This window comes from Scheffersomyces coipomensis, assembly GCF_036884675.1.
Source record: "Scheffersomyces coipomensis strain NRRL Y-17651 chromosome Unknown DFJ63scaffold_2, whole genome shotgun sequence".
In the NCBI taxonomy this organism is placed as follows: domain Eukaryota; kingdom Fungi; phylum Ascomycota; class Pichiomycetes; order Serinales; family Debaryomycetaceae; genus Scheffersomyces; species Scheffersomyces coipomensis.
The window spans coordinates 2,183,779-2,196,137 of NW_027042893.1; the positions used below are offsets into that span (position 1 = coordinate 2,183,779).

A 12,359-nucleotide genomic window follows, 5' to 3' on the forward strand; every position below is an offset into this window, starting at 1 on the left:
TCACTCATACACAAACTCATACAAATTCATCAAAAACAAAAGCTATAAAAATCTTTAGATTTTCATTTCCAATGTATCATTTTTACTTTTCATTCTTCTTCACGTTACCCGTTTTCTATTTATTTCCCTATATATAAACATATATAATTCTATACCTTATTACTATGCTAAAAATTAATGAATTCACAATTTGGTTTACCTGTTACTTCAAAAAGTTGTAGTAGAATAGTCGTGTCTGGCAATCTTGCGCGTTCAAAAATTTCAAAGTATCAAAATTTTGAATTGGAGGGAATTGAAGGGAAGAAAAAAAAACATAAACAATTTCGTGGAAGTGATCAAACTTGAAAGTTGTTTTGCAATCAATCATCGTCAAACGACAAACGGAAGGATGTCAGATAGGGAAAAGAAGAAGTTAGGAACCAGGCTAACCTCGTTATACGATAAGCTTTATACCATCAATGATAATGGACTGCTGATATCAGTGACTTTCCATACCTTGCCACTTCGTACTGGAACTGATTATTATAAGGTGGTGAAGAATCCACTTTCATTACATGCAGTGGGAAGAAAGATCAAGAACGCTAAATATGACAATGCTCAACAGTTTATTGATGATTTGGCTGTCATTTCATGGAATGCTAGATTGTATAATGTGAGAGAATCAAAGGTTTACAAACATGCATTAATTTTAAAGCAATATATCTTAACAATGGTACTTCCTAAATTGAAATCAGATAAGGCTATCCCAAATAGTAGAAACTTAACATATCCCCATTTAGGTGATTTACCAGATGGAAAAGATGAAGCCATTGTGGATGAGATTACGTATAGTGAATCGGCTCCTGAACGAGAATTTACGGTGGAAACAAGTCTTACACCACAATCCGAACCATATTTCCCCATTAATAATCATCAAAATATAAGTACTCCAATCTATGCCCCTCCTCCACCAATGCCAGTATCTCATATAAGCCATGCTGTGTCTCCGCCACCTCCTAAGAATGCCGAAAGTGGTATTAGAAGAGGTCGTCCACCAATCATTGATAAACCATTTGAAACTAGAATAAAGTTGATTTTAAAGAGTTTTAAAAAATTAAGAGATCCAAATAATGAAGGTAGATCATTAACTCAACATTTTGAAAGATTACCTGATATGAAATCTAATTCTGATTATTATGAACGAGTTCCAAACCCAATTAGTTTGAATGAAATTAGAATTAAAGTTAGAACAAGAAAATATACTAATGTTGAACAATTCATTCATGATTTAGATATCATGTTTTCCAATGCTCAATTATATTATCAACAGGATCCTTATAGTGAAGAATTCATTGATTTTCAAAACTTTAATAAAGAAGCTCAAACTATTATTCAACAAGAAATTAGTAAGAGTGATCAAGATTTAATTATATCAAGTACATCTGGTAATGACGGTATAGTTAGATTCCCATTAGATTCTATTGAAGTAAATGGTTATTCTTATAAGATTGGTGATTGGGTATTAATTTCCAATCCGGCTGATCCGGATAAACCAACTGTTGGTCAAGTATTCCGTATGTGGTCTACTAAAGATGGTACAAGATACTTTAATGCTTGTTGGTATTATCGTCCAGAACAAACTTGTCATGGTGTGGATAGATTATTCTTTATGAATGAAGTATGTAAAACTGGTCAATATCGTGATCATATCGTTAGTGAAATTGTTGGACCATGTTACGTTATATTTTTAACTAGATATCAAAAGGGTGATTTACCTGCTGGTGTTATACCTGAATCCGCCCCATGGTTTATTTGTGAATTTAGATACAATGAATCTACTCATGTTTTTAATCGTATCAGAACTTGGAAAGCATGTTTACCAGATGAAGTTAGAGACAATCCAGAACAACCTATAATACCATTGAATGAAAATCGTAAATTAATCAAATATGAATCACCTATTCGAGCATTATTACCTAAGGATGCTTATTTAGGCATGGCTATACCTGATGCTACTCCAGGCCAAGCTAATTCTCCTCCATTGGTAGGTCTGGTTTATATAACAGCTCCTATTAAAGATGATGATTTAGGTCAATATACTACCAGTCCTAATGTTGTACCTGTTGTTGAACAAAATGACATTAATAGTGGTCGTAGAGCATTCTTATTCACACCAATCTCACAATTAAAAGGTGGAGGTGGTATTACTCATACTGTTTATACTAGTTCATTAACTGATCCACCAGTATCACATTTTGAAGAAAAGCCAGCAGTAATTTTAACTCAACAACTTCCAGGTACTTATAAACTGTTACAAGTTCAAATCCAAGAATCGCAAGCCAAACAATTACAAGAACAACAATTACAACAATTGCAACAACAACAACATCAACAGATATATGGAAGAGTTCCAACTCCAACCGCTGTCACCTTGGCTGCACCAGCTGGTGTTACGTATCATACCTCTACATCAACATATTCCACTCTTTTAGCAGGTGGTGTGCTTTCATATTCATCAGATGATATCAAATTAAATGATATCAGTGATACTGTAAACAAGAGAAGAAAAGTTGATAAAGACGGTAATGTTAGCACAGGTGTTGTATTTTACAGAGCTCCACCAATTGCACTTGGTGGAAATAGAATCATAACTAACTCTGCTATAGAGTTTGGCCATTCTGCCAAATATGCTGCGTTCAAATTAAAACAACAAGCAGCAAAAGCAAAGTCCAGTTAGAACTTCCAAGACTAAACAACTATTTATAGCTATAGATTTATGTTTTCTTTTTGTATAGTAGTTTTGTATTATAAAAAATGTATATGTTCTTTTTTTTTATACGATCAAAATAAATCTGGAGTAAAGACAAAAAAAAAATAATCCCAAATGTGAAAAAGAGCAACAAACCATTTTTATATTAATTATTATTATCTTCGTAAATCAAGTCAAGTCAATGGTGGGGATATGAGTAAACAATTGCTAGAGTTTCAGGAGCATCTTGTTAAGTCTAAGAAGATAGTTGCATTGGTGGGTGCTGGATTATCAGTATCGTCAGGATTACCTACCTATCAAGGATCACAAGGTTTATGGAAGAATTTTAATATGATTGATTTAGCTACACCGGATGCATTTTATATTGATCCTGGATTAGTATGGCAGTTTTATTCATGGAGACGATATGGAGCTTTGAAAGCAAAACCAAATCGTGGTCATTATGCCTTAAGTAAACTATCACAATTAGAAGGAGTTGAATATATCACTATAACACAAAATGTGGATGGCTTACTGACACGAAGTAATCATAAACGAGAGACATTACTTGAAATACATGGATCATTATTTAATCTAAAATGTACAGGATTCATCTGCAATTTCATTGATTATGATAATTTCAAAAATCCCTTAACAAAAGCATTACAAGATACAGAATATGAATATGATAAACAAAATCGAAAACGACCTATAGATGGTATAGATGAAAATGTAAATGTTTCACCTCAATTTTTACCTGTTAAACAATTATCAGAGAAGGAATTACCTCAATGTCCAGTATGTGATGATGGTACATTGTTACGACCTGGTGTCGTATGGTTTGGTGAATCATTACCATTACAATTATTAACTAAGATTGATAATTTTATTGAATCTGGAAATTCAGTTGATTTAATCTTAGTTATAGGAACAAGTGGTACCGTTTATCCTGCCAATAGTTATGTAGATAGAATCAAATTAAAAGGAGGTAAAGTTGCCATATTCAATACTGATATAGAAGATGATATTCTCCAAGGTAAAGTGGCAGATACTTGGGGTTTTAAAGGAGATGCTGCTGAGTTATTACCTTTGGCATTAAAACCATTGATAGGAGACGTATGAAAATATATGCATTATTTAAGAAAAATAAACAATTTCTATATAAATACACAATCATATACACAAGGTAATGTGTCATAAAAAGTTATCGTAAGTGTCATTAATGTAGAACTGAAATATCAAGCATGATAATGGAATAGTTGGAAAGAATAAATAAGTAGTTTAAATAGTTAAGAAGAAAACTCACAGCAAAGAAAAAAAAAGTATCACCAAAATAAGACAACCAAAAAAACGAAAAAATAAAAATTGCAACATAATCAAAAGGCAACACACAACACAATGGATCATAACCGTAGACAAGTTAGAAGTTGAATTTGAATGATTGATCGACTAAGGAGTCAGCTCGCTTAGTGTTTGACAAGGATTCAGAATCAGCCACTTCATTGTTGGCAGCCAATTGAGAGTAGTTCACCATGTTTGGAATGGAAGTAGTAGACTTATACTTTGGTTTATAAAACGGATTGCCAACGTTATTCGAAGAAGATGATCCTTTCTCATGGACCAAATGTTGAGCGTAGTTTTCAATTGTTGCTATTTTGATTTCTGGTTTAAGAGGTAACTTAATGGTAGGGGATGTATTGGATGATTTACTTATTCTATATTTTTCTATGGTATTATTTCTGGAATGATTGATCGAATGTTGTACACTATTCAGACGTTTCCTTCTAATCTTTCCATCTAAGCTAGCGATTGAAATAGGGGAAATATCTTCAATTTCAGGATTTTCTTGTTGTTCATTATCTTCATCTTCATAAAAGTAGTTAACACCACCTTCAACATCATTAAATATAAGAATTTGGGAATGTTGTTGCTGTTGTTGATCTTGTTGAATGGGATCAATTTGAGCATCTAAAACTGGAAATGAATCCTCACATTCTTGCAATGGAGATGCTAATGTCATTTGCTTCTTCAAAGAATGCTTCATTCTTGGATTCAACAGTTTTGTGTTATAGTCATTATTATCATTATCGTTATCATTAATATGAAGGAATCTAATATTTTCATTGAATTTATTAAATGATTCAATATAAGCCAACAGTTCTTCTAGATTCATATTAATAACTCTGAATTACAGAAACAGCTTAGAATGTACCAATTGCAAAAATAATTCTAAAACAAAGATATTTCTTTCAAATCCCGATTATCACTTCAATCAGTAAGGTGGTAATATTCTTGTTTAATGATGTCTGTTGTATCTTTCTACTTTTAATTAATAAGAAATACATATAATTGACAGTCAAATGAATGAATGTCTCAGATTAATATGTATCTCAATTGGATTGTTAAAAAGGAAACTTAAGAGACAATTAACAAAATAGGTTAAGAATCATACAATTACAATTGAATTAGGGATAAATTGACTTATTTATAATTACCTGATTACAAAATTTTGATTTCCTTTTTAACAGAAATTTACAATTTAGCTTAATTAGCAAAAAATTAAATAAATTCTAAATTACATATAAAATTAATGTGGATAATAGTATCTAATTGGGGAGGTAAAGTGTGAAAAGTTAAAAGTTAACGAAGTCTTTCTTTTTTTTGGTTTATTTTTTTTTTTCAAAGTGGTACAAAATACATTGTCAAGACCTTTTCAGTTAAACCCCCCTAAGGATATGAATTTGACGAGGATAGTAATGGTACTATTTCATTGTCACATATCAACTCCATCCCCATTTCGGATACCACCGCAAAACCTTCTTGGTTAGTTAATAAAAGAAAGTCAAAATACAATTATCATTAAGAATTACAATATGGTTAGCAATGATAATTACAATTGACGAGAATAATGATATTACGAATAATTATAATAATTACTATAAAAATATATTCCATAATTAAACAGCTGTGTTTCTAGGTCCCATTAATCAATAACTAATCCTATGTTCTAGCTAGTGGTTTTTTTCTTAAAAGGGTTAAATTATGATTAAAGAATTATTACTGTGCAGAAATTTTTCACCACAATAAAAAAAGGAGTACTAGGTTTTTTGATACTAACTAACACTATACTGTGCTTTCTTTACCGAAATTTCATTTACTCCTTTTTCTTTTACATAAGTGGCCATAAAATTCAAGGATTATAAGAATTATTTTTTAGGATTTAATATCTGTGGATCAAACTTTTCAAACATTTATAACGGTAAATCGTCAATTTATGATTAGTGCTGCTCCTCATCTATCCTCCTCTTTATCTGTTCCCCCACCTGTTATGTTTCTCAATCTCCCTATTTTAAGCTAACGGTTGAAAAATATCGTACAAAATCTTACTTGTGAGTACTTGAACTCACTTCCTTCCGTTTGACTTATCGACTGATTATTTTTACAGTTTACATTAAATTATTCGATATGAATCTATTGGTGCCTTACGAAAAGCCATATCTCCATTTTTCAGATGTATAGGATCATATTTCCATTTCATTAAAATCGAAGAAAAAATTGAAAGCAATGAAAGTTAAATTTGAAAACTTTGAAAATTTTTGTTACCTAGAACAACTACGATATAAAAAATAATCCTGAACAGACCAATTCATATCAATAATGGTCATAATCATATGAATTATGGTTAATTTAACTTATTTAATTACTTTCTAAAAACTTTGTAATAACCTTTCTCCCCTCATATATTTTTTTTTCAGTTAGCTCTTTTGAGAGTTAATTTTAAAAGTGGAGATTAAACGAATCCATATTATCACGATCATGGGCCCTTGAAATTGAAATTAACCATAATAATGTTAGACTAATGGACGGTTGTGTAACCTTCCTTGTTCTATTGTATCTGTTAGTGATTTATTCACTTGCTTAAAAGTATAAATCTAATTTCAAAGTATAGTTCCAAAAAATTAGGGAATAATCTCGGTGGGATTTTCTTTATTTTGGTTATCGTCATCTCCACATAAACTGTTTTGATTCCAACCCATGTACTTACTTCTCAACTATCTTAACTTCAGCCATCCACGCACATAGTTAAGGGTGATCATCCATTTCATTTCAAACGTCGATGAGCAATCTGTTTCCATGAAGATCATAACAATATCAATTGTAAAGAAGAGATTGGGTTACAAAATGATTGAATTATTCCCAATTGGGAAATTACTGCGATAGAAAAAAATAGCTATAGTGTATAATCACCGGCATTTAAGCAGCGCAATTCTTTATGTATAAAAATAGACATTATCTCTATACATATACGTGGACATCGACTCATCCACCCTCCGTTTTTGAAGTTCATTATCGAAATCGAGCGAGTGAGGATCGTGGTTACAGGTTACATTGTTAAAATCAAAGATTATGACGTGCTAATGACATTTATCGCCAAGGAGCATTCTACAAATACTGATACAATATATTTATGGTAGTGAATTAAGTTTTTATTTATTAGATTGTGGGTCCTTAACTATACAGTCTCAATGTAACGATGACAAGTTCAATCTTTTATAGAAATTTCATGTAATTGCTTTTTGATCTACTTCACCACCAATTCTTTTTCCTATGGTTCACGTAACAACTCATCATCAATCTCATCTTTCATAACTCTTTGGGGTACATCTGTTCTTTCAGGTGGTAATCCGATTTCTAAGTTTGAATCGATTAAATGCTGATTAATTAACCATAACTTTCTTTTTTGTTTGATTTCTTGTGATAAATTCTTACTTAAAATTTCATTAATTTTATTGGCTGTATGCAACTTGTTAGCTAATTTCTCGTATAATTGTTTTAAATCATCTAATTTTTTGACGTTATCTATATTCACATCTCCAATGGTTTTTTCATATGTCCCTTTCAATTCTTTAGAAGCCGTAGATAATGAATTATGAATAGGATCGGCATTTTCAAATTCAGTTTTCAGCTTATCATGCTTTTGCAGTTTTTCTATTAAATTCAATTCTTGATTATTTTCATCCTTATCGTTTATCAATACATCGTTTGAACCTTTCTTATTTGCTTCTTGTAAATGTTTCTTATATCTTAATACAGCAACTTTATGCTGTTTGAAATCATATGGCAAATCATATAATGTTTTCAATTTCAATCGTTTATGTATATGTTCATCTAATGATTCACCATTACTTGGTGTAGAAATTCCCCTTAAAGTACTTAAAAAGCTATTTGAAAACCACCATGGATTTTTTAAATCATAATCTTCTTCAATCAACTTAAGAAACTCTTCTTCGTTGATTGGATGAGTCAAATGCAGTATTTCTTTCGATCTAATCTTTTCATTGAACTCCTTTAATGAATCCTTTAATGAATGTAAATCATGAACTGCTTTAACATGCTTGGCTAATGCATCTGATCTGGTAAAATGTTTCTCACATTCAGGAACAGGACAGAAATATGGTTTTTCACCTGTGTGAGTTCTACAATGTGATATAAGGGCAAACCTTGAAGGTTGATCCATTCCATATCTTGGACAGGATTCCCAAAGACAAGTGTGTCGTACTGCTGGTGCTGAGTTTGTGACATGAGTAGCATTCAAATGATTTGAATTTAAATGTGATACCAAACTGGATAAAGATAAGAAGGGTTCAGAAGTGCATTCTGACCACTTACATTCGAATTTAGGTTCTGATTCTGTTGCTGATGTATCATTTGTACTTGTGGTTGTTGTTTTTGTCGTTGATTGTGATTCTGTAGCCTTTGATGAATCATCCTTCGATTTATCAGCCGGTATATCAGGTGAAGTTTCTTGTTTTACCTTTGTCTCCGACATGGTATTCGTTGTATGGTTTTAATAACGATTGTAGTATACAATTGAATGTGTACTGCTTATGATAATTATCGAACACTGAAATTTTTCGTTTCTGTTGAGATTACCATTTTCGTGATTTTGAATTTTTCTTCCCCTACGCTTCTGGTGCGGTATCACCAAATTACTTAACAATACATTTTAACAACACATTTTCATTATTACATTGTATATTATGGGTTACGTATCTATATGCGGGATATATCTATATCATTCTATGGTTTATCTTTCATTTGATTAACCAACTAAATCTTCATCTAATCTAGCAGCAGGATTTGATTCAATAAAATCTAATGAAACTTTATGACCTAATAATTCTCTAATATTAGAAACACCATATTTGATCATAGTTGGTCTTTCTAAGGAAAGACCCCAACCTAAAACTCTTAAATTCTTTGGTAAACCCATTGATTCCAACATTTCTGGTCTAAACATACCAGAATTACCAATTTCAACCCATTTACCTAACCCTTTATGATAAGCAAAGATTTCTAAAGATGGTTCAGTATATGGATTATAAGCTGATTTAAATCTTAAATTATCAACTCCCATTTTACCAAAGAAATCATCCATGAAACCAATTAAATCACCTAAAGTGATATCATAACCAGCAATAACCCCTTCAATTTGATGGAATTCAGCTAAATGAGTAGCATCGACTGCTTCATTTCTAAAGACTCTATCAATAGAAAATAATCTGGTTGGTTTTGGATCTTTGGCTAATTGAAATAACATATTTGAAGAAATGGCAGTAGTATGAGTTCTTAAAACCATTCTTAATGATTCATCAGCTTTCCAAGGATATCTATAACCAATAGAACCAAATTTACCATCTTGATGAACTTGTTTAATATTATTCCAATATTGTTCATCTTCTGGTTTTTTAGCTACTTTTGGATCTTTTAAATAAAAAGTATCTTGTAAATCTCTAGCAGGATGTTGTTGAGGAACGAATAAAGTATCGAAATTCCAGAAACCAGTTTCAACATATTGATTTGATGGCATTTCAGTAAAACCCATGGAGAAGAAAATTTGTCTAAATTCTTCTCTAACTTTATTTAACGGATGTAAAGCACCTGATGATGGATAAACCCCTTCAGAATTAAAATTATATGGTTTAAATTGAGCATCTTTCCAAGTATCTTTTGTTATCATATCTGAAGTTATATCAGTTTCTAAAGTAGCTATTTCTAAACTGAATTTTACTCCCTTTTCAATTTTATAACCAATAATTTTAGTTAAATTAATTAATTTTCTCTTTTTTAATTCAGTTAATTCCTTTTTATCATCTAATGAACCAGTTGATTCAATAAGTTTTAATTCATCTAAAACAGTATCTTGAGGTAATTGATCAACTTTGGCAACTAATTTATCACCATCTTTACCTAACCATTTATTTTTAAATGCTTTACCTTGACCAACTGGACCAATTGATGGACCTAAATTTGAATTTAAATCAGAAATACTTAAATTACTTAATGATTTTAAGACTAAATCAACCACTTGAATTTCTGGAGTGGCACCATTTGTGATATAACTTTTAGCTTCATCAGTTAAAATCCAATGATCAAGTTCAATCTTAGAGAAAACAATCATATCTTTAGACCATAATGAAGTTAAATTTGAATGTAAAGTTGCAGCATCATATTTTGATAAGATGGAATCATTCAAAGTATTGGCGACAACACCATTACTGAGATCAACTGCCTTTAATATATCTAATTGGATATCAGACATGTTGTGATGTTATTGATGGGTTTATAGAATGGACTAATTGGTTACTACCCTTTGACTGTCATAAATTGTGTTCTCTCTCACTTTTGATGAATCATAGATAAAAAAAAAAAAAACTGGAAAATTTTCATTTAGTACTTTAATTTACTAAGAGTACGGGTATATGTGGGTATGTCGAAAATGTATTTTCGACAAAACTAATTAATGCGACAAACTCATGCGACATAGATTTTAAAAAGAAATCAATTTTGAAGTGGGACAACCTCTTCAATTGATTTGATGAAGTATATAATGAAGAATTATAATATGCAACTGTCAGTTTAATCAAATTATTTTTAATAATTATTATCGTAAGAGAATGTAAAATGAATGATAGTAGATCAACGATTGCTATATAAACTTTACGTTTTTACCATATTAGGAAGGTTAGCACATGTCTGTTTTAAGACCCCCTCATAACTATTTACAAAACCGAATATCGCCATGTTAAGTACTAATAATAATTCATTATGGCAAATGATTTTTAGATGATCAGTTCTACTACCATGAATTAAACTGCTTTGTTTAATAATATATAACATGTAACTCTTAAAAGGGTTTAGAGTTTACGATTGAATCTATCAACAGATGATGCTTATTTTGAAATTTTGATAAGATTAAAAAAGCAAAAAAAGAAAAGTTGCTCTGCTCTCTGTGTGGAGTGGGTGTGGAGGTGCACACTGAGAGAGAGAGAGGGAGCGATGAGGTTTACCGAACTCCGTTTATTCCTTTAAGTAGATACATTTTAGTTATGTAGTTTTATACATAACAAAGCTGTTCGAAACATATATATTATTCTATTATATGAAAAGAAGGGGGCCAGGTCCAATTACTTCTATATTAAGAAATTACATCATTAATTAGATGTACCTGGAACGTTTGAAAAATATAGTCGCAAGGCAGACACTTAGTGACACATTGAGAATGTGAAGTGAGGTGAGAGGAGGAGGAGGAGATGTCATTTATTTTTTTTTATATATTGCTAAAATTTCATTTCATCTAAGCATTAGTAAATCATACAATAAACAACAACAATAGTAATTACACAGATTACTATAAAAGGTTACCATTATCCTCAAACAATTGTTTTAGTTTAAAATATATCTCTTCTGTTTTTTCTTAGTTTTAGTTTTCTTTTAAACTTCAGTTGCTTCATACAAAATCTTATAGAGCTCTTTAGAAATCTTATTTCACTTATTCGAATTACTTTATTACTACTACTACAATGGCTGTTTGTGCTGATATTATTGAAATTATAATTGCTGTGATTTTACCACCTTTAGGTGTTTTCTTTAAAGTTGGATGTTCAGGTGCTTTCTTCCTTAATATCATTTTAACGATTTTAGGTTATATTCCAGGTATAATTCATGCTTTATATATCATTTTAACGAGATAAACTTAACCTTTATTACATCATTCGGGATGTTTAATGTTTTAAAATATCAACCAATAGCTTAATTCATTCCCAATTGATGGAAAAATTTCATATCTTTTAATAATGACACGGTTTTTGATAAACCAGTTTTGTTTGAAAGATTTTGATAATACGTTGAAGCTTATTATATTATATCAATTGTTTTTAATTATATGTTTTTATTATAAATCAAATGTACATTTACTTTAATCAATCATCCAATTGTAGTTTAACTCTGTATCATAAGTTCAATTAATGCAAAAATTAGGACACATCATTATGATTGTTGTCATTTAATGAAAAATTGGAAATGGAAAAAAAAAGAAAAGAAAGCCCGACGCGGGACTCGAACCCGCAGCCTTTTGATGCCTCTTAAGTATTGATGCGAGGATCTTCTTAAAAGTCAAACGCTCTAGCCATTGAGCTAGCCAGGCTTCTTTACATTTTAAAAAATATGCTCGCTCGGTGCAAGACTGTCAGTATCACATGATTGTATGCACGTGATTTTTGATTTTTATAGTGCAAATATTTACGAAGTTCTTTTTAGCCACAAATGGAATATATTTTTTCACAGACAA

The 12,359-nt window shown here is 30.8% G+C and overlaps 6 protein-coding genes and 1 non-coding gene across 7 annotated transcripts; 3 read left to right on the top strand and 4 right to left on the bottom strand. All coding sequences in view use genetic code 12, as the record gives it.

The window, feature by feature from the left end:
* Positions 1–180: 180 nt before the first annotated feature.
* DFJ63DRAFT_93813 (uncharacterized protein) lies at positions 181–2,829 on the top strand. The gene has a single exon (XM_064909225.1). The coding sequence runs from the start codon at positions 389–391 to the stop codon at positions 2,714–2,716; it is 2,328 nt and encodes a 775-aa protein (XP_064764107.1). The 5' UTR covers positions 181–388; the 3' UTR covers positions 2,717–2,829.
* DFJ63DRAFT_95894 (uncharacterized protein) lies at positions 2,829–4,038 on the top strand. The gene has a single exon (XM_064909247.1). It carries the CDS (start codon positions 2,942–2,944, stop codon positions 3,848–3,850), a length of 909 nt encoding a protein of 302 aa, XP_064764108.1. The 5' UTR covers positions 2,829–2,941; the 3' UTR covers positions 3,851–4,038.
* Positions 4,039–4,148: 110 nt separating this feature from the next.
* On the bottom strand, positions 4,149–4,901 carry DFJ63DRAFT_312093 (uncharacterized protein; the record flags this gene model as incomplete). Its single annotated transcript, XM_064905910.1, has 1 exon — positions 4,149–4,901. One exon carries the CDS (start codon positions 4,899–4,901, stop codon positions 4,149–4,151), a length of 753 nt encoding a protein of 250 aa, XP_064764109.1.
* A 2,433-nt stretch (positions 4,902–7,334) lies between these two features.
* On the bottom strand, positions 7,335–8,558 carry DFJ63DRAFT_334344 (uncharacterized protein; the record flags this gene model as incomplete). Its single annotated transcript, XM_064908020.1, has 1 exon — positions 7,335–8,558. The coding sequence occupies one exon, from the start codon at positions 8,556–8,558 to the stop codon at positions 7,335–7,337; it is 1,224 nt and encodes a 407-aa protein (XP_064764110.1).
* Positions 8,559–8,831: 273 nt separating this feature from the next.
* FRS2 (phenylalanine--tRNA ligase subunit alpha) lies at positions 8,832–10,331 on the bottom strand (the record flags this gene model as incomplete). Its single annotated transcript, XM_064904835.1, has 1 exon — positions 8,832–10,331. One exon carries the CDS (start codon positions 10,329–10,331, stop codon positions 8,832–8,834), a length of 1,500 nt encoding a protein of 499 aa, XP_064764111.1.
* A 1,261-nt stretch (positions 10,332–11,592) lies between these two features.
* On the top strand, positions 11,593–11,763 carry DFJ63DRAFT_284220 (uncharacterized protein; the record flags this gene model as incomplete). Its single annotated transcript, XM_064904782.1, has 1 exon — positions 11,593–11,763. The coding sequence occupies one exon, from the start codon at positions 11,593–11,595 to the stop codon at positions 11,761–11,763; it is 171 nt and encodes a 56-aa protein (XP_064764112.1).
* Positions 11,764–12,112: 349 nt separating this feature from the next.
* DFJ63DRAFT_t49 lies at positions 12,113–12,215 on the bottom strand. The gene has a single exon. It is a non-coding gene; the product is annotated as a tRNA-Lys (tRNA).
* Positions 12,216–12,359: the final 144 nt, after the last annotated feature.